The following is a 25868-nucleotide window of genomic DNA, read 5'->3' as shown; positions in this document are numbered from 1 at the left end:
TTGATCCCTGATGACATGAAGGTCAGATATCACAACGAATTTCCAGTATCTGAGGATTAAATACATTTCATAAGACCTGGACACTTAATTCTGCAGAATCAAACAAGAAGCAGATTTATCTGTTTCAAGTTTCAACTAGAGGTGGTAACAGTAATTAGCAATGTCCTAAAGAAGAAAATCATCTCAGCTATTGCAATTGTTCAAAGTGATGAATGTTGCAGTATAATGGCTTTTAAAAACCATATTAGGACAGAATAGCAGACATGAGTCATGTAGTGATTTATTAATGATGATATTTCTTCCACATTTTAAATCACAAACAACAAGTGCACAAGTACAGAAAGTATACTATACCTGCAGAAAAAGTTAAAGGATTCTGCATTATGCCTTTTAATAGTCACGACAATGTTCCTGCAAAGAAGAAATACAGACACTTAGATGTTCTGCTAATTCTTCATGAACTAAAAAAACAGCAGAGCAAGGGAAATAATACTAAAAAATTATGTTTCAGAATGGTTCCCAGTATGCCCATACTGTGTGCAAAATACCTAGTGTTTCTCTGGATCACACACATCCTTACATGCACTCTCCCATTCCAACACTGGGTACAACTGACATCAGCTTTGTGTCACTGAAAACCCCCATTACAGCCAAAAAAAGAGGACATTGTGAATTCCAATGTGACAATGTCACAAGCCCTATGAGGAGAGGCTGAGGGACCTGGGATTGTTTAGCCTGGAGAAGAGGAGGCTCAGGGGAGACCTTATTGCTTTATACAACTACCTGAAGGGAGGTTGTGACCGCAGGGAGTTCGGTCTCTTCTCCCAGGCAACCAGCACCAGAACAAGAGGACACAGTCTCAAACTGCACCAGGGGAAGTTTAGGCTGGAGGTGAGGAGAAAGTTCTTCACAGAGAGAGTTGCTAGCTGTTGGAATGTGCTGCCCAGGGAGGTGGTGGAGTCACCGTCCCTGGAGGTGTTCAAAAGGGGACTTGGAGCACTTGGAGCCTTGGTTTAGTAGTCATGAGGTCTTGGGTGACAGGTTGGACCTGATGATCTTTGAGGTCTTTCCCAACCTTATTGATTCTATGATTCTAATGCATTCCAAAGAATCACAGACAATGCAGGATTAAGCAATCATTTTCCTTCCAACATCTGACTGCATAGATCCCATATAACTGACAAGCAGAATCTTCCATGGATGCCACAAAGATGTTAGGTTGCACTTGTGAAGCCAACATTACACTACTGCCTCTCCTGAATTTGGAACTTACTGCAAGGTTTGATGCATAATGTTTGATATAAAGCAGCATCACATCAAGTGGCCACCCAGTGACTCAAGAGTTGGCTATTTCTTTCTAGCACAGTCATGGTGTTGCTTAAGCTTTGGCATCCAGTGTGGTTCACCAGTCAAGTAAAAAGACAATAGAAAGTTGTGCTTCTACCCACTTAGATTTTCTTTATCATAAAATGGTCAAGTTTTTGGAATGGCTGTGTAGTAGTTTGGTTCAGCTGACCACTACTAACACATTAGAAGTCATACAGTATAAAAGTCCTTTCCTGATGCAGTTGGAGACTTTGGGAAAGTACCAGTTGAGTCCACTGACCGACACATGGAACTCCAGCTGCTTGGGGGTTTTACTTGGATCTAGACTTTCACACCAGTAGATATCTATGACATTTCCCATGAGCAGAGCCAGCTGTGCAGATGTGTAGTTTGCTTACTTCCCTGGCCAATTTAACAGCTGGTAAAATCTTACATAAAGAACATTCTGGACTCAACAGGCCTCTTCTGAGCACATGAAGTACCAAAAGACTGGGTTTGGATAAATAAAAAAAATATTCAGGACTAATTCTGACACAATTATCAAACACAAAAGTAAGTCTTGACTATGTTTCCTCTCCATCACACATTTGACTCTCAAAAAGCAATGGACAGGTTCCAGGAAAACGGTTCTGCGGGCAGCAGTGAAGTATAAAAGAGGCAAAGCCAATTCCATTTCCAAGAAGTATGATACCAAAGCATCAACCAAAACAGAGTGTGGCTGCTGTGAGAAGCAGCAAACAGGTGAGGCTCTTTGGGAGCTCCATCTTCTGCACTGAGCCATATGTAGTAAGAAGCTCTTGTACATCAATCAGCGCTTCTCAGGGCAGGTTTGCTGATGGCTATCAGCACATCCCAGGCTGCCTCCAAGAGCCTCTGTCCGTGGTACTTAAACAGTCCACCTCTGATCTGTCAGACCCAGGACACAAACACATGTCAGATCCTCTACCTGTAGTTTCACATTGTGGTGACATACAGACAACTCTCCCTTAGCCTACAAAAATGGATCAGGCCACACCAGTGTAATTTTAGAATGGTAAAATGCTTCTAGGAACCAGTGGGGATTTTCAACTTGCCACCCACAGTGTAAGACATCCTTCTTCTTCCAGGCCATACTGGTCGGCTGAGCTACTCCCAAAGTCAGAAGTTTTTCTTGAGGATTTCCAATGCTTGGAAATATACTGAAGCAGTTCAAGCAACACATCTTCTTGTAAGAAACAAAGAAATTATGTCCAAATGAAAGTTCTCGAAACTGTTACTCTGAAATCTTATTTCCATAAGTTTTCATGATTCCTCCCAGTTGTAAGGAGCATTAAATCATTTAAAATGGTGCCCTACTTATGCTGACCACTTCCTCTTAGAATTACAGAAAACAAACCAGACTCCAGGATAAAGATCAGTCATTGTTAGGACACCAGGTGGAAACACAAGCTCCATATCTTCTAGTCACTCACAAACAGTAATGCTATGACAGAAAATGGGACCATACAAGTCCAAACACTGAACAGACAACACTGATTTGAGAAAGATTAATGTGCAGAAAGACAAAAGTGCAGATCTAGAAAATCCAGTGTTTATTAGACTAGAATAGAATAAACCAGGTTGGAAGAGACCTTCAAGATCATCGTGTCCAACCCATCAACCAACACCACCTAATCAACTAAACCATGCAACCAAGCACCCTATCAAGTCTCCTCCTAAACACCTCCAATGATGGTGACTTTACTACCTCCCTGGGCAGCACATTCCAATGGGTAATCACTCTCTCTGTGAAGAATTTCTTCCTAACATCCAGTCTGAACCTCCCCTGGTGCAGCTTGAGACTGCATCCTCTTGTTCTGGTGCTGGTTGCCTGGGAGAAGAGACCAGCCCCCACCTGGCTACAACCTCCCTTCAGGTAGTTGTGGAGAGCAATAAGGTCTCCCCTGAGCCTCCTCTTCTCCAGGCTAAGCAACCCCAGCTCCCTCAGCCTCTCTTCATTGGGCTTATCTGTCAGACTGCTAAACTGATCAGCTACTGTCAGTAAGAAAGAAAAAAGCTGTAATTCATCAAATTATTTTTTTAACTTCTGAACATTTGTGTCTGGTTGGTTTGGGTTTTTTTTCACAATTGTTATATGGAAGAACTTTTGACTGTCCTTTCTTTCTGCAGATCTTAAGTAACCTTTCTCTTTTGGAAAAGCTGAACAGCTCAACAGATATTTAATATCTCCATATATTCATGTTTAGGACATGCAACAAATTGCAGTCTTATATTCTGCATAATCTTAAAATCTGTTTTCTTCAGTTTGTAACATTACTACAACACAATAAATAAAACCCTTCAAGACAGAAGACTCCAGAACTCAAAGCAGGTCTCATATTCTGCTGCTGGCTGGTCAGAGATGAAAAGAAATCTATTACAAGGAATTTATGTGAAGTGGAGTTGAAGTTAGACAGGAAAAAAAAGTTAAATTTATCTTGATGTCACAAAATAAATTCTATCACCCCTATAGTACTCATTATATTACCACAGAATGAAAGGATAAATGGATTTTTAGATGAATTTTCAACCAGATGTAGCAAAAATATCAAATAAACTAGGAAAAAACCTACCCTCTAAGTTGGTCTTTAACAATCAAAGGAAGGAGAGCATCGACGTGTAATAATTTAAAAGCAATTTGCAAGAAAAGATACCCACAGGTCTTTTATATGAAACTGGTGTCCTGATGGAGAGACTGAATCTGAATATCAGGTGAACCCAATTAACCTAATTTGATGTTTGTCCCTACTAAGACATTTATTTTAGATGTTACACAAAATCCTTCAGGATACTACAGAGAAAACGATAAATAGGCTCTAAAGGTTGTGACATTAATTTTACTGTCATCCTCATGCTTTAAGCAGACATCAAAACAACAAAAAAAACCCCAAACCTCATCCTCTGGGAAGGAAGAACTCTCTGAAAGTAATTATAGTACTCATTATCATAACAGTATTAAACTAAACCACTCTGACCCTAAGTGAATTTATTTTTGGTACCTTTTGTTATAAGAACAAAGCTTCTCAATGATGACTGCACCTTCTGATGCAGCGAACATTAGTTCAGGTACTGAAGGGAGGCATTAAATCAAATCTTGCAATTTCACATTAAGCTTAATTACAAATTTTAATTTAAAACTAGGCATGTAAAGAGGTGTTACTTAAATATTATGTAATTTCAGCTCAGAAGGAAAACATACAGCTCAAATGAAAAATTACTTGGTACAGTCATAAAAGACATTCTCCTAACAGAAAGCCATGAGAGGGCAATTTAGATTTCAAAAGCAATTTTAGTCACTCTCTTTCACACCTCTTCTTTCACAACCTCTCTTGGAAATGACAGTGCCATGCAACCACTGTTTCTCATTATTTAGAAACTTTGTTCAACAGACACCAAGTTCCCCCCAAAGCATGAATGAATCGTAGCAGAACAACTTCCAGGAAAGTTAGCACAGTTCACTGGTATTGAAGGGCAGAGTTGGACTTGAAATGAATGATTAAAACAGTGAACCTATGCTAAAACACTGAGCAAGGCAAAAAATGACAGCCATAAAGGCTGACTAGCATAACACACAAAAGCATTTGTTCAAGCAAGTATAGTTGCCAGAAGCCTGCAGTGCTTGGCTTCTTTATAGAATCAAACACAAAATATTAAGCCAATTTGTTTCAAAAAGATTTTGAATCCCTCAAAGCCCCAAGCCCCAATAACCAAGCATCAGCTGATTTGCATGCCTGAAAACCTGCAAAAATACTATGCATTTTGCTATCCAACTCTTCAGTCACAGAAGTCAGATTTATTCTATACAAAACTTTCTATTTTAATCGTGTTTTCACAGTAGGCTTTCATCAGGAGATCCTCATCCTCATGTTCTACATCCAAAGAGATATGCATGGAGTCACAAACAGCAGCATGGAGTCACAAACAGCAGCTTTCTTACAAGGGAAATTACACACTGCTTATGCTTCCATGCTCAGGTAATTAATCAGGGAGAAATGTGTGTCCGAGGCAGAATCCTTTTGGACTGCGCCCATTAGGTGACTCCAGCAGACAGCCAAAAAGAAACAGAAGCTTCACTGCAGCCGGTCACTTTTCCCAGAACAAACCCAGCAGAACCTAAAACCCAGGCTATTTTTAAATTTTTCATCCTCCTGTGAGACTCAGACCAGCCTGAGTGCATTTCCTGATCTTCAAGCCATAGAGGCACTGAATGCCACAGTGGCAACCCTGGATAAAAATTCTTCCCTTCATCCCCTGTTAGGTGATGTGCAGAATGGTTGGCTGGCATGCCCACATTGTGCCCATCTGTCAGAATGGACCTGTGCCTACAGGACAGGTTCTGTGCTGCTGATAATAACAGCTTATTCATGAAACAACATAGGGCAATTTCAACATTTGGCTTAAAACAAACAAGAAATGACCTAGGACAAGATGGTCTGCATTACCAGTACATTGAAATTCAAATTACCTGTCAAGTAATGACTTCTGAGAGGAAAAACACCACCCCCAAAAGGGGTTACCTGTAACACACACATTTCTAAGGCAGAAGTTACACAAAGAGAAAGATAGTACCAGTACTGTACACTGAAATACTTTGTTTCTTATGCTGAAGGAAAAGGTCTGTCTTCTTCAGATGGGCTCAAAAACCACCTCAATATTCTACAGAAGAATTCACCTGAGAATCTGTAACTGCTCTGAGGCACAGTTGGCCCTTGCAGATTGCCCTGTACTGAAGAATATACCAGTACTAATTTCGTGTTTTGAGTTAGAACAGAACTAATTTTGTTCAGTGATTTTCGTCTTCAGCTGTTTTCTAAGTCTCTCCTCACTAACTGCACTTTCTGAAGTAAACAGCATATTTTCACAGACAGTATCTGCTTCTAGCATTGATAATGCTCCATGTTTATAGTTAGTACCAAGGATTGGTATGCAGAAAGCCTCTTGTTATACTTGCTCCTACAGAGGCCAAGGTCACTGCTAGATCTTGTGTACCACATTAGGGGTGCAGTAAGTAAAAGGCTGCACCAGCAGGGAGGAGCAGACAGGACAGGTGACTCTACATTGACCAACAAGGGATTCCACTCCATATACATCGCATTCAGTATAAAGCTGAGGTTTGACAAGGCTCTCTTCAATGGCCAGTGGACTTCGTTCAGCTTTTGATTCCAGTCTGCATTCCTGAATCCAGTTTCAGAAACCAGCTCCTGAATCTGTTTCCTGTCACTGAGTTCAGTCTGGGACTTCCCCAGTGCCAGCCCTCAGCATCAGTGTGGATGGTGACACACTTGCCATGCATGAGGGGTGTGCATCAGGTCTGATCTTGGGTTTGTGTAGTTGTAGAGATTTCATTTTCTTGTTTGGTGTTTTGTTTTGTTTGTTTGTTTCATTAGTTTTAGTTTTATTTTCCAATCTGTAAGTCTCTCTCCTTTCTTCCCCTGCCCTTCCCCTTTGGGAAAGAGAAGGGGTTAATGGAAACCATCTGTCATTTGTCTAGTGGCATGGCCAGCCCAGCCCCAACTCTTGATAACTAAGAACTGTTGTCACTGGGTTTGGTGCTGCACTGCTTCAGCCCCAGACCCTGTCTCTAACAGAGCTAACACAGGCAGTGTTTCAAGGCTAAGCACCCTTTTCCTGGATAGCTCAGTGCCCAGCACACTTTAACAACACATACACTTTAAATACCAGTGATGTAAACACAGCCTTAATAATGCTGAACATTAAAAACACTGCTCAGCTATGAATTATATCCTGTGTTTCCCAAACATGCTTAATAGATCACACTTTAAAAACCCACAAATGTCTGATGACCAGCATAAGCAACTTAAACCCTACATGACTTCCACATTTACTGCCTCCTAAACATACGGTAAACTGTTCTATAGTTAAAGCATTATCAAACATCAAGTTTGCAAGTCAGAACCTAATCTCACTGGAACATCCTCATAAAACTCAGTTCCAAGATTAGTGCAAAAATTAAAAGGTCACATTTTATGACAGTATCTTAAGTGTTAAAGAATACTGCACAGATTCCATACTTGCAGATAAAAGGAATTCCCAACATTCAAACAATGTAGTCAAAATTATCTTGCAAAACTGAGGGCAGTTAAAAGTTCCACAGCCCAAGGAGAAGCAATTGTCCAGCTGTGTGCTGAGCACATGCAGATGATGCAGCATCCTCCCTCCCTGCTGCTTCTGTGCCCCAGCTACTTCATATATGACCCCATCAGAGAAGTTCAGCTTCTTTGCTCCCTCTCATTTTCTAGGAAAGGGCTGTCACTGCTTCAGTGAATGTGCTGCATGGAATGCCCCAGTTCCTGGTTGGGAGCATCCAGAGGTCTGACACAGTGCATTTTCTAGTCAGTCTGGTATAAACAGATTTATTAATACCAATTGTACAATTTAGACAAAGAGGGACATGGAGCTGCTGGAGCAGTTCCAGAGGAGGGCCACCAAGATGATCAGAAGGCTGGAGAACCTCCCCTATGAGGACAGGCTGAGAGAGTTGGGGCTGTTCAGCCTGGAGAAAAGAAGGCTCTGGGGAAACCTTAGAGCAGCCTTCCAGTACCTGAAGGGGGCTACAGGAAAGCCAGGAAGGAACTTTTTACAAGGGCTTGTAGTGATAGGATGAGTGTCAATGGCTTTTAGCCTGAGGAGGGGAGATTTAGACTAGAGATTAGGAAGAAATTCTTTCCAGTGAGGGTGGTGAGACACTGGAACAGGTTGCCCAGGGAGATCACGAATGCCCCATCCCTGGAGGTGTTCAAGGCCAGGTCGGATGAGGCCTTGAGCAACCTGGGCTAATGGGAGGTGTCCCTGCCCGTAGCAGAGGTGTTGAAACTAGATGATCTTCACAGTCCCTTCCAACCTAAGCTGTTCTATGAATCTAGATTTGGTGACATTGCTTGACTGATTAGCACCCAGAGGCAGCCTAAGAGAGCGGCAGTGATTCACACTGGTCTGCCATTCACCGCGCAGCGCAGAGGACATTTGCAAGACAAAGTGTGTATCAACAGTCTATGATTTACTTAAATGATACCTTCTTTGCAGTATTTATTACTGTCAGTACAACGTTACTGATGAAACATACCTTCTTATTACAAAAACCTTCACACATTTAAACTTACAAAAAAGAATAGATCAAAGTCTAGCCTGTCCTAGTTTGCTGCCTTCACTCACTGATCTTGGGTTGTTCTCATGGTGCCAACTGCCCTTGCCAATGTGATTTTCATTTTTGCATCCACCACACTGTTTGTTCTTTGAAAAATGTTAAAGGCACAGAGCTTCAAAGACTACAGGACATACTTAATGAAGTGTCCTCAAAACATGTTCATGGAGAAAAAATGTGAAATAAACATGTCAAAATTATTCCTGGCCGTTGTCCAGCAACCAGCTGTGGTGCACAGACTATGCTAACCCTGGGAACATTCTTTCTCTATGGGCCTCCGGCTTTGCCTTCTGTTCCTAAGGATATTTGTATTCCTAATTCATTCAGCTACATCTCAAACTAACCAAGACCAAACTGAATTAGTACTTCAAGACCAAACCAATTAAGCATAACTAAGCTTTTAAAGCAACCAAGCTACTGTGGTTTGACATACGGTACCTTTGCACTCATTTCCCACAAACTCTATGCCATGGGACACCTGTACTGCTTGAGTCCTGGTAAGTCTTCACATTCTAACATTGAAGTTCTTCTCACTTAGGTTAATTAAACAACTTTCCATCTATGATTTTGAATGAAGCACTAATTCCTGATGGCCAAATTCAAGCTTTGGTAGCTATATTCAGTGTCTCTGAATGGCAGCAGACTTTTAACTATTTCAGACACTACTCAAACGCCTATAAAGGCAAAGCTCACCTGCAAGTGCAACTAGCAAGGCATAGGAAAGGTGACAAGACTTCTGCACGTACACTGGCAACAAAAATAGACCAAGGAACATATGGTCCCAGTGCTTAATGGGGAGGGGAACCAGGTAATAGCATGGGAAAGGCTGAGGTTACAGCATTACCAACAGCAGCTGAAGATGTGGATCAGTAAGAGAACACAACTGGATACTTACAAACACACAGGATCAGAAGGATGCATTCAAGAGAGCTGAGGGAGATGGCTATTGTCACTGCAAGGATGCACTCCAATATATTTTCAGTCATTGCATCAAGGGAGATTCCCAAAGACTGGAAAACAGCACACGGCGCACCTATCTTCAAACCAAGCAATAAAGAGGATCTGAGGAACTACAGGCCAATCAGCCTAATCTCAGTCCACAGAAAGGTTATGGAGCAAAGCCACCTCAAAGACATTTTCAACTATGTGAAGGACAGGTAGGAGGCTGGGAACAGCCAGCACAGATTTATCAAGGGTCTGTCATACTCAACTAACCCAACTACTTTCTTGTGATGAGATGATTAGTCCTGTGGATATTGTGAGGGCAGTCTGCATTTGCTGTTCATCTTGACTTTATGAAGATCTTTGACATAGTCTCCCACAGCATCCTCATACCCATGATGATATATGTATTGGAAAGTGGATGATAAAGTGCATGGAAAACTGGCTGCAGTGTCAGGCTAAAGGGTGGTGGTAATCAATGGTATAAAGTTCAACTGGCAGCCAGTTACCAGTGGTACTACTTTGGGATCGACCCTGGGGCCAATACTATTTAACACCTGCATTAATGACTGGGATCATGCAATAGAGTACACTTTAGCCTGGCTGCAACTGAGATGAAATTGGGATCTAGAGGGCAGGACCTCTGTTCAGAAGGACCTGACAGGCTAGAGGAAAGAGCTATCAAGAATCTGTGAAACTCAACAAGGGTGAAGACAAAAACCATCACCTTCCTATGGTGTCACCCTGTGCAGCAGTATAAGGTAGGGTTTGCCTTGTCCATTCTGGTAAGTGTTAATTAGGTAATTCTCCTTTAAATCTTCACTGAAGGCATACTACTATCTGCCTTCTCAAGGTGCTCATATTATACTTTCTAAATTTGGGCACATTAATTCTTCTTCCTCTCCAGCCTTCTTGTTCCATGATTTGTTAAAACTCAAAATTAATATTTCATATAGCTTCTCAGCTTTTTTTCCTTTTTTTTTAGTATCTGTAGGTGTCAGTACAGCAGAATTAAAAACATTTAATGTTAATAGTTGCTGGTACAGTGATAATACATTCTTTCCATCATTAATGATGGAGGAGGTGAGATGTAAAAGCATAATCCAGCCTCTTTCTGAATACAGAACATAATATTTATTGAATATTTATGCCTTCTTCTGCATGGTAGAAATTTATCATCCTTGCCTGCTATTGGACTTCTATCATTAACTCAGCTTTTGTACCCTTAAAGAACACCCTCTATATTTAAAGAGCTCCATTGTACTCTACTGCCCACAGATTTTATTAATATCTTTACCTCCTTAACCAACTGTCTCCAAGCCATGTGGTGCTGGCCATCACCTGCTCTTCATTCTCTAAACTGTATTGCTAACTCCACTCTCCTTCTTACCTTGTTTTAACCAAACATATTTCCCAAGACAAGAGGAGAAGAGTTGCCCTGGGAGTATCTAAATGAGCAAGCAATTGCCAAGTCTGTGATTCTGTGAAGTTAGATTCTTGTGCTCAAGTATTCCTTGCTTTTAAAGTTTACTCTTTTAAAGACTGAAGTAGGAGATGTGTGCATGCAGAACTTGTTCTTGGCTCCTTACATGCAAAGTTAGGTCACAGTTCCTAACATATCTACACTATTCCACATGGATCATAAAGAAAGCCTGTACAGAATTAAGCAGAATAATGTGGCTTTTCTATGCTTGAAAACTGGGCTTTACATACACATATATACACACAGACACATGCATTTTAGAAGCTTCAGAAATGATCAGTGGCCACTTACCAGCACAAACTCCTTGTATGTACAACAGGCTGAATTCTCCCAATTTTCATTTATTTAATACAGAACAAATCTTAAGGAACTCTCCAGGTTCCTAGAATCTGACAGATTGGAGAAAAAGGCTCCAATACATTTTGTCAGCCAGAACACTGCCACAGATTACTCTGAACTTAGAGAACTGTTAAAGCAGGCAAATGTTTAACACACAAGACCAGAGAAGTCTGTAAGGTTTTCTTGTGACATTTTAATTTTCACAGAGGTTTTCCAGCAGGTTTTAATATACAAATTATGTAAATCCACTATAATTTTCACTACAAAGCTGTGATTTTTTTAATTAATTAATTTATTTTTTTTAATTTATCATTTTGCTTTATCTCAAAACCCTTGCACTAAATGTGAGCCTGGACAAAGAACGTGATCTCGCATGAAATTTATGTAAGAGTTTTAATACGGAAAGAACATTAGTAAATGCATTTTGTAGAAATAAAAGTCAGTGCTGACCCTGCAGCAAAGCAGAGAACTCTGCATGTTATTTTGATCACATTCACCTTCTCTCTGCAAAGGCCTTTTAGTGAAATAACCTCTCATCTGTTGTAAATGTTATACTTTTTACACACACACTGAGCGTGTGCCAACAACCTGCGTCTTCCTCTGCATCCAACATTCATGCATCCAGCCCAGCTACATTTTTTTTTAGAGCACTGGTCAGGAAGGGAGAGAAAACAAATGATGACATTAAGTGTCAAACACATTGCCCATTTTTCTTCTACAGGTATTTCCAATCTGTGTGAATTCATTTACTATATGCAGGCCTCGTGATCCATAGCATGTAAATGTCACTGATCATGCTACAAGTTTGAACTGAATTAACCTTAACAAAGAAACACCAACTGGCAATGACAAAGAGCTCCACTCAAAATCACAGTCCTCTGATTAATCTAAACCCCAAGTATTTCTGTACCTTTTAAGACAAATAGGTAAGTGGGGGGGGGGGGGATCAGTACTTCAGGCTACATATATACATAACTTCTAAGGATCTGGAAAACTGTCCACTTCACTAGCTGTAATACCTACTGTGTTTAAAGATTATGAAAATCCACAGACTGGAAAACAAAGTCATTGTATGGAGGTGGAAGAGTGAGCTTTAAGTTTCTGAAAATTGACATCTGTGATAAGATTTTTAAAGGAAGCCCCCCAAAAGTAACATTGCACAATACATATACACCCAGGAGGTCACATAGCATAAGACTACTTTGAGCAAGATGGCAAGCACAGAACTCTTTCAACAGAGGAGAAACACCTGTATAAAAAAGATGCAGTGTATTCCTGTTTCCTAAATCTTTCCACATTATAAAGTATCTTTTTTAAAGTCATCTATTTTCATGACTGTTAATCTGAAACCACACAATCAAAAAGCTGTAAATATATAGACAGCACTTCAAAGAATTCTGGGGAGTACTTAAACTGAAATGTTAAAAATGCTATGATGCTTCATCTTCTCTTGGCACAGGGAAAAAAAAAAAAGCCAACAGGTACACCACTATACTTCCTCCATGTTTCTTCATTTGCCTAATTGTAGTCTCTAAACAGGGAAAACTGGGCAGTAAAACTTAACGTTAATTAAGCCTGTTGGGCATCTGTTGCTCCTATGTGGCACAGAAAATGTGTGACTAGGCAGTAAGAGCTATTGCCATCACTGACCTTGCATGCTTTCTGTAAATGGTCAGAGTAACAGATGCCTGGCATCTTGCTTATAACACTTTTGTGAACATCAATAAATAACAGAAAGCAAGGGTGTTTACAGGGTTGTATTTTCCCCCTTAAGAAAACCACTACCTACTCTATTTAGGGAAAATCCTGTGAATAAGTATGAGCTGGATGTGTATTTTGTAGCCTTTGAAAAGAGGTACTTGCAAAAATAGATGAATGGTCCCAGCAACAAAATTTGAGCTGTTAAATATTAGCTGTAAGTGGGAAAATGATCACTTTGATAACTCAGATCTTTGTTTCCCATTCCAGAACCTGAAATTCATTCACAAATATGAACATGACCATTGGTTTGTTATTTTAGATAAAGAACCAATTGCTTTTTTCACAATAGGTATCATTCAGAAAGCAAAAGAGGTTATGCAGATCAAGCCCAGGACAACCGTCTACCAACTAACTTAAAAGCTCTAGAGAACCTCATCTAACCTGAAATTACCATTTTCACTGCCAAGTCTTTAATGCACAGTTGCTCTTGTCAGCTGAGCATTATCTCATTTTAAGTTACAGAAATCAGGCCCATTTCAGTCTCCGAACAAAAGATGGCAGTTTCATCCAGGGTACCTGGTTTTTCTCCTTACAAGCAGTGCTCAAACCAAGGAATTCTGAGTGGGCAGTGTAAGAGAAGAGAGATTTCTGCCTCAAGTAGCGACTATACTGTCTGACAAGCTGATCTGTTCCTTTCTTCTTCCTCTCTCACCTTATCAAACTAGGAAATTCATTCCTATTAACATTTTAAGAACATTTTAAAGATTTTGTGCCAAACATTTTCATTTTCAAACAACGAGAGGCAGCAGAGTATTTAATCCTTTTAACATTTGGGTCATAAAAAAAACTTATTTTCCCATCAAGAGCAGGAAAACATAGCTGCATTGCCTCACTTTTCAACATTCTATCCTTCTATACATTGCCAGTATTTTATTGCAAGGCTTAAACCTGTGAGAGGAAAAATAAGGTGATGATTTAACACAACCTTCCAAAGTGAACAAGGGGGAAGCTAAAGAAAGAACTAGTCAGGAATGTGAAAGTAAATGGCAGCCTGAACTGCAGGAGATGGTGCCTCTTCAGATCAGGAAAGCAATGAGTAATAGCAAAATTGCGGTCCTGGACTTCAGAATAAATTTCTGTTTCTTGAGAAAGCTAGTCAATGTGACCTCTTTGAAGAGACCACCCTGAAACATAAGGGAGCTCTGGAGAACTGGTTGATATTCAAGGTCAACCTCTTCAAAGTTCAAGAATAATCCAGCATTTTGACATGAAGCAGGTGTGGAAGATGCCAGCACAGATAACAGAGTACTCCTAACTGAGCTTCAAGACAAAAGTAGCATACATAAGATAGAAGCAGCAACAGTAACTGGAAGAATAAAGAAACACTACCTTGGGGCACATACATAGAATTAATAAACCAAAGATCATTCAGAATTTCAACTAGCAAGGGATGTGAGAGGCCAAGAAAGGCTTCCATAGGGATACAAGAGTCATCTGAGGGAACTAAATACTCCTGTGTATGCTGCGCCTACAGGGCTGTGCACGTCTGGGTTCTCCACAGACACACCTAAATTCAGTTGTAGGAAGAGAAAGCTAAGGTGGGAATCTTACTGCCAACTTCACCTACTTAAAATAGGAGAGTCTGTTGAAGATGAGGGCTGAATCTCCCTCAGCCTGCACAAGAAGTCAGGAGTCTATAGAGAAGCTGTCATGTGGGAAATCCAGATATTAGAAGAAAACTAAAACCAAATCACAGTAAAAGTGGTCAAACACTGGAAAGGGGTGTCCAGAGGCTGTGTAGTATCCATGCCTGAGATAATCAAGACCTAACTAAACAAAACCTTGGACAACCTCAATGAGCTATGAAAGCAGCCTTGTCTGAGCTGGGCAACTGAGCAGATGACCTTGAGTGGTCTTTTCCAAAATCATCTTTCTATGATTCCATAATGTACATTCAGAAGAACACCTTACTTTTGGCACATCCTCAAAAGCTAAATCATTTTGTTTTCCAACATATGTGTTGTTAAATAAGAAATCTTTCAAAATAAATGATGATTCAAATTAACCTTAATATTACTGCTTTCTAAAACCTCTTCCTGTGCTACCACAGTACCTTCACACCTTCTCCCTCTTTGGTATCTCTGCTCTGTTTCACCTCTCTTTCTCCCCAGAGCATCACTACAGAACTCCAGGAATGTAAAAATATGTAAATAAATTACAGAATAAATAATAGTAAAATGATGTGCAGCAAGTCAGTAAGCATTACTAAACACCCAGGAAGCAGATGGAATTACAATGCAGAGTTGGTGTACAAAGGACTGCTATAATTTAAGGATCTTATGCATGCTTAATGCTTATCTCAGAATGAAGACCATAGCCAATTCCTGTAAAAATTTCCTGTAAAAATGTAAGTGTTACTATACAGATATACAAATATGTAGTATGTGTGCAAATACAAAGAATCAAGAGTGAAACCTAGCCCACAAAAAAGCTGCTATTCAGTACAAATGTACTTGAAGTCGGTGCTGTGGGATTCAGGTAAGCAGTCCCCCAAATCCAGTATCCAGAAATAAGATCCCAAAAACCAGTAGCACAAAGAGCACATGTTCTGAGATTGTCCCATCAGGGCCCAAAAGCTATCTCCTGATGGGAGCAATCAAAAAAAATAAATCTCAGAGGCAACCATTCTTTTTGCACACCATTAGTAAACAACACAATTCTGTAACAGTGCTGATCAACTTCTTAGCGGCACTTAATTCTCTGTTGTACATAGCTCAAAGTACTCAAGAAAGCCAGCAACGTAAAACAATGCCCTTAAAAAACTAGTCAAGAGGCACTGTGTGACTAAACTTCAGTTTGGGAATGCTGAAAGTGTGAAACCACTGCATTTAAAACCAAAGTGTCTGAAGTTCCACAAAACCTGCTATTACACCTGATGTGTGTTAGATTTGTTTATGTGTTACTTTTTATAGCCGGTTTCAAACTGAGGCACTTAATCTTTCTTTGGATAAGTGAAATGAATTAATTACTATCAAACCCTAGACATATTTATGCATTTTGTCATAACAGTAATTTACGTGTCTTCTCAAAGAAGAGAGAACTTGTAGAACTCTGAGCATAAAAATACAGTTGACTATATTGTCTGAAAGCTTAAAAGCTTGCCTAGTTCCAATTACTCCCTAATTTTATAGTAGCTTGTTAAAACAAAACAGCTTCTGTCTCTGCAGTAAATACACTTAAGATTAGGTCCTGTTCTTCCCTGCATCACAGCTACACGCATCACCTTGCCTCCAGTACATTACAGGATCACAGGATGTTAGGGGTTGGAAAGGACCTCTGAAGATTTTTGAGTCCCAACCCCCTGCTAGATCAGAACCATATAATCAGATATTAGAGACATCTAAATCCAAAACAGTTTTAAGATGAACCACTAGAAGATCAACATGCACACAAACACACACACACAAGATCACCAGCACCAGCATACATCCTGTAACGTGCCTTCTGCACAAAAACAGGAGGTAATTTGCAGAGGGCTCTGAAACCACCGATTTTTCACAGAAGAAAATTCATTACCACTTAGGGTATTTTCCACTGCAAAGGTGAAAGGTATAATGGAGAGTCAGGTCAGTTACACTCCTAAGCACTTTATAAAATAAATTCAAACCAGGCTACTTTTCAGTACAATCTAATGTGCAATTCCTCACTCTCTTCATCTGAGCAGGAGCAAAATTAAACAGGAAACAAAAAAGGAAAGACGATCGCTACGTCTCATTAGACACAAAGCAGGCTTCAATACAGTCCTGCTCACTTTCTAATTCTAAATTCATCAGTGTTTTCATAATCTAAAGTCAAAAGAAAGCTCTTTTGAAGAGAGCTTTAAGCAAATCACTACCATGCTGCATGCTACATTGCATGGGAAACCTGGAATGCTTGCAGCGAGTTTAATGCAGACCCAGGTGGATGTGTTTAGGTAAGTGCCCTACAAAATTTCGAGTACCTGGAGATCACATGCAGGCCATGATAAAAAGGCAAAGGAACAGTCTCATTTCAATGTATCAGCAGTGTCTTCTTCAGTTATACTCACCTGGTGCTTCATGGCTTTTTTCATGGCTACTAGATACATATTTTATGCCAGGACCAGATTTTTGTGTGTTGAATAATATCCTAGTAAGAACCTCTGAGTTCTACAACAAAAATAGGCATATCTGACAGCAGCCATGTTCCCAGTTATATAACAGAGTATGCAATTAAGAACTGGGCAGCATAATGACTGCATTCCAATTACAACTAAACCATCAGATTCAAGACTTCCTGATAAAAATTGGAAAGATATTTTCATTAAAACATGTTATCCCCAACACACACTCTAACTGCTCTAACTTCTATTTATACAGTAAAGCACAAGCACTGGTATGCATGAGAATTAAACTAAGAGAAGAGCTCAAACTCAATTTATTACCTACATAATATTTTCCTCCAAGTATAATCCCACTGAGCTCAAAGACAGTCATACATTCACAAGACTTCAGTCAGTCAATTACTGGGAAGACTTCTGAGTATCTGAGTTGCAAGCACACTATTGCAGTTAAACAAAAGAGAATCACTTACAACCTGAGAATTTCACAAAGCAGCCAATTAAATGCACAAAGTAGTAAGGCTAGGATTATGGAAAAAAAAGTATTATCTGTAATAGGATAATAAGGTAACAAGATCACTCCTGAATGAAGCATCAAAATCTGGGCTACTGCTTGAGCCAGTGGTACAGAGAACTTCCAGCTACTTTGGTATTGTCAGTAACAAAAAAAAGCCACGCAACAATGTCAATTTATCAGCACATTACAACTCTTCACACCCTAAAAAAGCCCCTGCCATCATCACCTTACATCTGTCCTGGCACTGTGACAAAACAGCATAAAGATCATGGAAAGCAAACTTGCATTCTTACAGGTGGCTCCTCCAGATTAAAGGTGAAGAGCAGCCGAGTGGTTGCACGTAGGACCTTTCAGTGTCTTTGCAGAACACAACACTTCAGTTCCCACACCTCTGAAGCCAACATTTTTCAGCAGTATGCAGCCACTTCTATTTAGAAACAAAATAATACCTTGTGTTTACTGCTTATATACCACAAACTGAAAATCAGAAGAAATACAGGATAAGTGAACTCCGTGGGAAAGACAAAATTGAGCAACACCCTCTTGTTTTTTTTATGATATGCAGCTACTGAAAATAATTCAAAAGCAAAAATCCTAAGGCTCAACTAAGTAGTGCTACATTCAAGCAAGCTTAAAATGTTTTGCCAATCATATAGTCAAAAGTAAGAAGCTACAGTCAAAGATCTCTTTTTTTTTGTTGTATCATAACCCATTTTTCCAAATGTATTAAGGAAAGATAATCTTTAATGTGAACTCACAGTCATTCAACCAAGATTCTAACCCCACACACTTGATTTGTCATCTGTTTGGCTGCTAAACCTGACTCTGAAAGAGTGATGTGTTACCTTATTATTATTTTTTAAAAGATTTCTTTGGGGATTGCACAGCAAAGGAATGAGTATGCAGCCTATCTCACACAGGAAGGAGAGATTTTTATCCTTAGAAACAGGAGGTTCGCCCACATGATCACCTGGGACAAACTTGGCCAGTGCAAGCAGGCTAGAAGGTTATAGGAGCCTGGGAATGTTTAACATCAAGAAAGTAATTACAGCCCAGCAAGATCAGAAGGAATTACACAGGAAATGTGAACAGTAACCCTTTCATGCCAAAAAAAATCATGAAAAAAATAAAAGAGAGCTCTCAGCTGCCAAACTATGAGGTTGTACAAACCAATCGCAAAATGCAGGACTGGAAAAAACACTATATATTACTAGGCTATAAATTCCCACCAGTGTGATAAAGCTGTACTTCCAAGAAAAGAACAAAACCTCTGGTCTTTTTTTTTTTTTCTCCTTGCAGCATAATTAAAGCCCAGAAGAAACATGAAAACATTTCAAACACCACGTTAGAATGGTCACTTGTCTCTTCGGAATTTTCTTCTTTTCATTTGATGCTGACCAAACGGTCTCCTCCCTAGAAGGTGGTCAAACATCTTGTTCTTATTTAGGCCCAGGAAGCTTCCTTCCAAAATAAATAGCAGATTATCCCAGCAAGAATGCTAACTCTCTTAGTTATCTCTTCCATAAAAATGAATCTCCCAAATTCTGACACAAACCCCATAGCTCAACGGAATGGGCTCAAGCTGCCCCGTGTACTTGCTGGTGAAGTAATTTTGATTCTCTAGGGAGAGGAGGGAATTTGAGTGATCTGACTGCAGTTCAGCCTAGTTACAAAGCCTTCCAGTGCCACTTTGGGAAGAGAGCAGTGCTCACACATGTACGCTCTTCTCACTGCTCACACATGCATGCTCTTCTCACAGACCTAGCAACCATTTTAATGAAGCAAGAGTCATCTTTTCAGCTCCCCCACTAAGGAAAATGATATTCCTTTGCAGCTACCAACAGTTAACACAGCAAATTGTTAGCACAAAGCCCTGACCAGAGAAGAGGTGAGCAATAAAGCACATTGTTTTTATTAATTTCTTGATCAATAAATTTATGAATAAGTTCTCATTACAGCAAACAAGAATAAGCTCCCCTAAAATATTCATGTATCTTGAAGCAAACACGAGAAAGATACTTTCATGATAAAAACAATTCAGTAAGTTATCACATTTGTTTAAACAACAATCTTCTTCCATTGTTTTTAAACTTACACATCAGAGCAGTGTCATCACACTCTGCATTTGAAGTGCATCTCCACACCAGCACTTTAGCTTCACATCTTCCACTCTGTCACTCAGGTGTTCCCCTCCACCTTCCCTTGCTACCAAAGTCTCCCTTTTCTCATCTGTTTTGTTTCCTTTTCCTTGCTTTTCTGTCTAAGGCAGGCCTTTGCATCACTCATGATGCATGCACACCAACTCTGCATGACTGAAGTCTACTCAGCTGCCTGCTTGGTGGAATGGCCTGAACAAGTCACTGTAACTCACATTCTTCAAGAGACAAAATGAAGTATGGAACAATTATATTTTCTATTATTTTACTGAGATGGAGGCCGAAAACAGACAAGCACCATGACCTCATTCTGGAGACAAAGGGAAAGTTCTATTTTCTCCTGTACAAGATTAAGGAGCATCATCTCAAGGCAAAGCAGCGGATCCATTATTATCCTCCCCTCCAGAGTACTGTGTAAGTAGCACTTTTTCATTCACAGGTTCACAGATTGCATTGGGTTGAAAGAGACCCTCAAAGGCCATCTTTTCCAAGCCCCCTGCAGTCAGCAGGGCCACTGCCAACTAGAGCAGGATGCCCAGGGCCACATCCAGTCTCATCTTGAGTATCTCCAGGGACAGGGCCCCAAATACATACTGGAACAGGTTGCCCAGGGGTGCCACCACTCTCACTGTGAAGAACTTCTTCCTTAAGCCCAACCTAAATCTGCCCTGCTTCAGCCTAAACTTCCCCTGACACAGTTTGAGACTGTGTCCTCTTGTTCTGGTGCTGACTGCCTGGGAGAAGAGACCAACCCCTGTCCTGGCTACAACCTCCCTTCAGGTAGTTGTAGACAGCAATAAGGTCTCCCCTAAACCTCCTTTTCTCCAGGCTAAACAATCCCAACTCCCTCAGCCTCTCCTCGCAGGGCTGGTGGCCCTCCTCTGGGCCCACTCCAGCAGGTCCATGTCTTTCTTGTGTTGGAGGCCCCAGAGTACTCCAGGTAAGGTCTCACCAGAGCAGAGTTGGGGGGGTGGGTAATCACAGGGGAAAAAAATTCCTCAGGCCCAACGAAGTATTATACATGTTATACATTATCCATACATAAAAGACAATGGAGAATAGACACAACTTTCAAATACAGCAACCTACAATCAAATTTATAAACTATACTGTGGCAATATATTTCTTGAAGTGCAGGTAGATGATGGGTGGGGAAAAAAAAGAGATATGAGGAAGATAAACAAGCAATCATTCCAACACCTAACAAATTACACAAGGTGTTTTCAGGAATGGCAATGGAATGGAATGGAATAGATAGAATGGAATAGAATAGACCAGACCAGACCAGACCAGGTTGGAAGAGACCTTCAAGATCATCACATCCAACACCACCTAATCAACTAAACCATGCAAGCAAGCACGCTATCAAGTCTCCTCCTAAACACCTCAAGGCACAGATAAAATATTTCTAGCCTTAAAAAAAAAATAAATTAAAAATCCACACAGACTTGAAGCATTCTGTTCATTACAAAAGTGAAAAGAAAGCAAGCAAAGTAAGAAACTTCTCCAGGATCCCACATACATCTGGCACCCACCTGCTTATGCAAAGGCTGGCAACACGGAGCGGTGGCTTTTAAAACGCGTATTTTCCAAATAGGGACAATCCCCAAATAGCAAAGCTTACTTTTCACATGTTCCAACCCTAAATGACATTTAAAAGTTGACCATTATTTTAGGTTTATCATCCCTGACAGAGCAACATCTCACTGAAGTTCTTCTGCCTTGACAGGAGAATTCCATTTTTGAAATTCACACAGAGGAAATGCTTGGGTATAAACCAGAAAGCGAGGAAAACGTCCCGCAGGTCACCAAGCTACCATCTTTCAGGCAAGTTCTCTCCATAACTAAGGTATCAATTATAATTTCACAGGCATATTCTATTTTATAAATACACTCTGTTGCCACAATTTGAGCTGTGGGAAAGAATGCCTGCGTCAATGCACCAAGCCTTGCAACACGGCAGGTTTTGAGCTGAATGCCAACTCTAAACGTTGTAATTTCTATTCTAGCAGGGGGAAAATGGAAGGAAGATTTCCCCCTCACTCCCCAATTCCCACAGGGCTTCTGAATCTTTTATTCCTGTCACAGCACCTCCCTGACATCTGCTCTAGAGCCAAATACAACAAATTTAAGTCAATCTGTTGCTAAACACAGCAAAAGTAAAAACTGCAGTCTCCATTAACTGGAGTAAAAAGGCCGTTTGAGTGGGAATGGGCAAAAGCTGATTCTGTAGTCTTCTTCCTGCTGAACACTGCTTTTGAGGCTTTTATCACAGAGTTGTCTATTTCAGTTTGATAGAGACTGAAAGCAAACATGGTTTCTAAGACTTTTACTGTGCCAAGAGGACAGGCTGGCAGAGTGACAAGCGTGCTCATTTAATTAATATCCCCCCACTGCTGTTTTATGACTTTGCATGCATTTGCTGGAAGCTGGATGGATGACACAAATAGTCAATGTTAGCTCCTCTCACCCTCCCTAAATATTCCATCACTCTAGGTACAGAAGAAATTTGTATACTGACTTGGATTAAATTAATGCAGTAACATCTAGTATGAGCCCAGGCAACAAAAATCAAAGCTGAAGTGTCTTACTGGCAGCAAATCATAAAAATCAACCACCCTACATAAATAGCTGATGAGGGCCCTGATGTTACTCCCCAGTGTAACACCCAAATGTCTTCCTCAATGTTCCCACTTACAGGAAAAAGTAAAATCAGAGGATATTCCCAAAAGAACTAGATATAGTATTCAATGGGTATTTCACCTAGATTCAACCTAATACAGGGACAGACAGCAAACAAATCAATGAGCCCCTTTTGCTTGTAAACAAACCAGGAACAAACTCTAATTTCTTTACTCCTATCATCAATGTATTTTTTAGTTGAACTTTATTAAAAATAATGATTTTTAAATAAATAAAAATGACCAAAAAAATGAGGGATTATATTCTCTCAGGAAAAAAGGTAACCCAAGGCTGTGTAAACATTCTTGCACTCTAAATACCCATTCAAATTTGCCTAAATGATTTCTAGACTTGGGGAGCAGAGCTCACCGTCTTAGCAACTACAAAACACATCCATTCTCAGTTTGCCATGCTAATTTCACAACTCCAATTCCTTAGATCACTCTTTTAGCCTTTTCCCTGGACCTCCTCTCCTCTGCAGTTTCCTCTATAGAGAAGGCATCCAGCACTACACCATATGGATGGCACTGACTTTTTCCATAGCCTTTTAGTTCCCATGCTGTTCTTCACCACACTTTGCTTATTCTGACTGTAAGTACAGACACAGGTATCAGAAGTTAACAGAGCTCTCAGAATCAAGATTCAAAACACACAGCCCTCCTACTTTGAATATGTGAATACTTACCATTTCAGGCCAGGCAGTCTTCGCTTTTTGGTACTTGAGCATAATTTCCTCCTTGTATCTCACCCTCTACAGTCTCTAAATCTTTGACATATGCACATCAGGGTATTTCCCTAGAAAAAAAGTAAAATCACTGGTTTACAGTAAGCAAAGGTAACTGTTCTAACCTGCAGATATGGGGACTTTTCATCTTCAATGAAAAGTGTGCAAGTGTGCTCCAGCAGAACAAGTCTGTGACAAAATACAGCAGATCTGCCCTTTGTAAAACTAAAGCTTCACTAAACAAAATACATTTACATATGGAAGAACATTCTACATCCTACTTATCCTGCAAGAACTACAGAAAATCTGTAACATTCCTGAATTACCTCACTAAAATATTGTAACCATGACAGATTTATTGAATCATAGAACGGTTGAGATTGGAAGGTACCTTAAAGATCATCTAGTTCCAACCTCCTGGCCATGGGCAGTGACACCTTCCACTATACCAGGCTGCCCAAGGTCACATCTAACCTGGCTTTGAACACCTCCAGGGAGGGGACATCCACAACCTTCCAGGGCAGCCTGTTCCAGTGTCTCACCACCCTCACTGTAAATAATTTCTTCCTAATATTTAGTCTAAGTCTGCCTTCCTCAAGCTTAAAGCCATTGCCCCTCATCCTATCACTACAGGCCCTTGCATAAAGTCCCTTTCTGGCTTTCCTGCAGGCCCCTTTCAGGCACTGGAAATACTATATTGACATTTAAGGGATTAACACCCAGCCATAAGTAGGCTAAAGTTTCCTAGAAAAAGGTGAATTTGAAGATCTGAATCACAACTGCTTATGGTTACTTTTCCCTGGAAGCTTAAAAAAATCCCAAGAGAATCCAAAATCTAAGATTTCTTTTTGTCTTCACTCTGAACAGTACTGCATGGTTAAGTTTAATATTGCCATGTAGGGAAAAACATGCCAGAGCGATTGACCCAACTCCCTGCTCTTTAACACTCTGCTAAAGAACAAACTATTTGTGAAAATAACAAAAACCAGCTGAAGACATTTGGGTGGTCTCAGTTTCAGTCCTGTAATACAGAACAGTCCCTTCTTCCCAAATCCAACACCAATTTGTTTTCCTTCTTCAGTAAAGCCTCGAAATGTGCTGATGACAAATGGGGTAAAACCCACTGAAGAGCTGTATTACTAATTTTGGTCATTTTACTAACAGACTGATAAATTCAAAGTGCTTTTCACAGTATCACAGTATCATCAAGGTTGGGAGAGACCTCAAAGATCGAGTCCAACCTGTCACCCAAGACCTCATGACTAGACCATGGCACCAAGTGCCACGTCCAATCCTCTCTTGAACACCTCCAGGAACACCTTTCAGGTAGTTGTAGAGAGCAATGAGGTCACCCCTGAGCCTCCTCTTCTCCAGGCTAAACAATCCCAGCTCCCTCAGCCTCTCCTCAAGGCCTCTCCCCAGCTTTGTGGCCCTTCTCTGGACACATTCAAGTGTCTCGATGTCCTTCTTAAACTGAGGGGCCCAGAACTGGACACAGGACTCAAGGTGTGGCCTAACCAATGCAGCGTACAGGGACACAATAACTTCCCTGCTCCTGCTGGCCACACTATTCCTAATGCAGGCCAGGATGCCATTTGCCTTCCTGGCCACCTGGGCACACTGCTGGCTCATGTTTAGGCAGCTGTCATTCATAGAATAGGTTGGAAGGGACCTCAAGGATCATGTCCCCACAGAAAGCTCTTCAGAAGAGAAGAAAGAGTCCCTTGCAATTGCCCCTTACAACAGAGGAATAAAGCACCACACCTTTAGGGTTTGCTTTCCGCTCTTGGGTCAGGTAAAACCATTGAACAGTTCCTACAGACATTTCATACATACAGTTCCTCGTAACACAGGGCTTCATGCATTAGGCTGTATAGAAATCTAGCTTTAACTCTTCTGCCAGACAGACTCAAACAAACAGCAAGAATACTCCACAAAATCAGAACATAGAAGCTACCTAACAGCTCAAACCTATTTCACTGATAGGTCCTAATAGGTTTGTCAGGAGTGGTTTCTTTCCCCCAGAGCTACTATGCCTATCAAACAAACTTTCCAAGGTGCCTTTCTATCTCTTTTGCACCTGCTGCTCCTGGCAAATACCCAAGTCACAAGAGTACTCCCACCTCTCTGCCTCTTCAGTGACTTGCTGTGACCAAGGCATTTCAGTGGAGCTGGGACGGTCTATGTCTAAAGCATATCTCCACACATGACCCCTAAATCACAAAATGAAACTTCAGAAATTAATATTCTATAGCAGCCTCTGAAAGTAAAAATCCCTCTTGAAAAAAAGTATGTTCATTGCTCAATACTGCATCATTTCACTCCCTACATCATTATCTAAGTGAAACCATTTGAGTAAATGTGTAAGTTACACTGACACTTGGCTTAACTATACTGCATTGGTCTTCTAAGAAGTGTAAAGCTCGTGACTTGCCATAAACAATGTATACATTGCTAGGCACTATATACTTGAAGAGGAGTCCACAGATTGATGATGCCTAGCTTGTACTGGGAAAAAAACCCAACATGACAAAAAACCCCTTCATGATTCTGCTTAACAAAAAGCTTAACCAGAAATGAAGTGACCAACAATGCCTAACAACTCTGAAAGATGCATCAGGCTACACATTATATTCTTACATTTCCATTTGTGCAGCAGTTCAGAGTACCCTGACAGCTG

General features: G+C 40.5%; 1 protein-coding gene across 3 annotated transcripts in view; it reads right to left on the bottom strand.

Annotated features, from left to right (window-relative positions):
- The window catches only part of ZNF438 (zinc finger protein 438), a 40037-nt gene extending 16802 nt beyond the window's left edge, over positions 1–23235 (bottom strand). Inside the window, exons 1-2 of one of the 3 annotated variants that reach the window (XM_054171399.1) lie at positions 23150–23235; positions 355–411 (exon numbers count right to left, since the gene is read on the bottom strand). In XM_054171399.1, the coding sequence (XP_054027374.1) occupies positions 355–382 (28 nt within the window). In that variant the 5' untranslated portion in view covers positions 383–411; positions 23150–23235. Of the gene's footprint in view, positions 1–354; positions 412–17919; positions 17990–21317; positions 21357–23149 lie in introns of those variants that run through there. The other 2 variants (XM_054171400.1, XM_054171401.1) reach the window with 2 other exon arrangements.
- Between the last annotated feature and the right edge of the window lie 2633 nt (positions 23236–25868).

This window comes from Dryobates pubescens, chromosome 21 (assembly GCF_014839835.1).
Source record: "Dryobates pubescens isolate bDryPub1 chromosome 21, bDryPub1.pri, whole genome shotgun sequence".
Classification (NCBI taxonomy): Eukaryota; Metazoa; Chordata; class Aves; order Piciformes; family Picidae; genus Dryobates; species Dryobates pubescens.
This window is presented reverse-complemented; position numbering and strand designations above follow the sequence as displayed.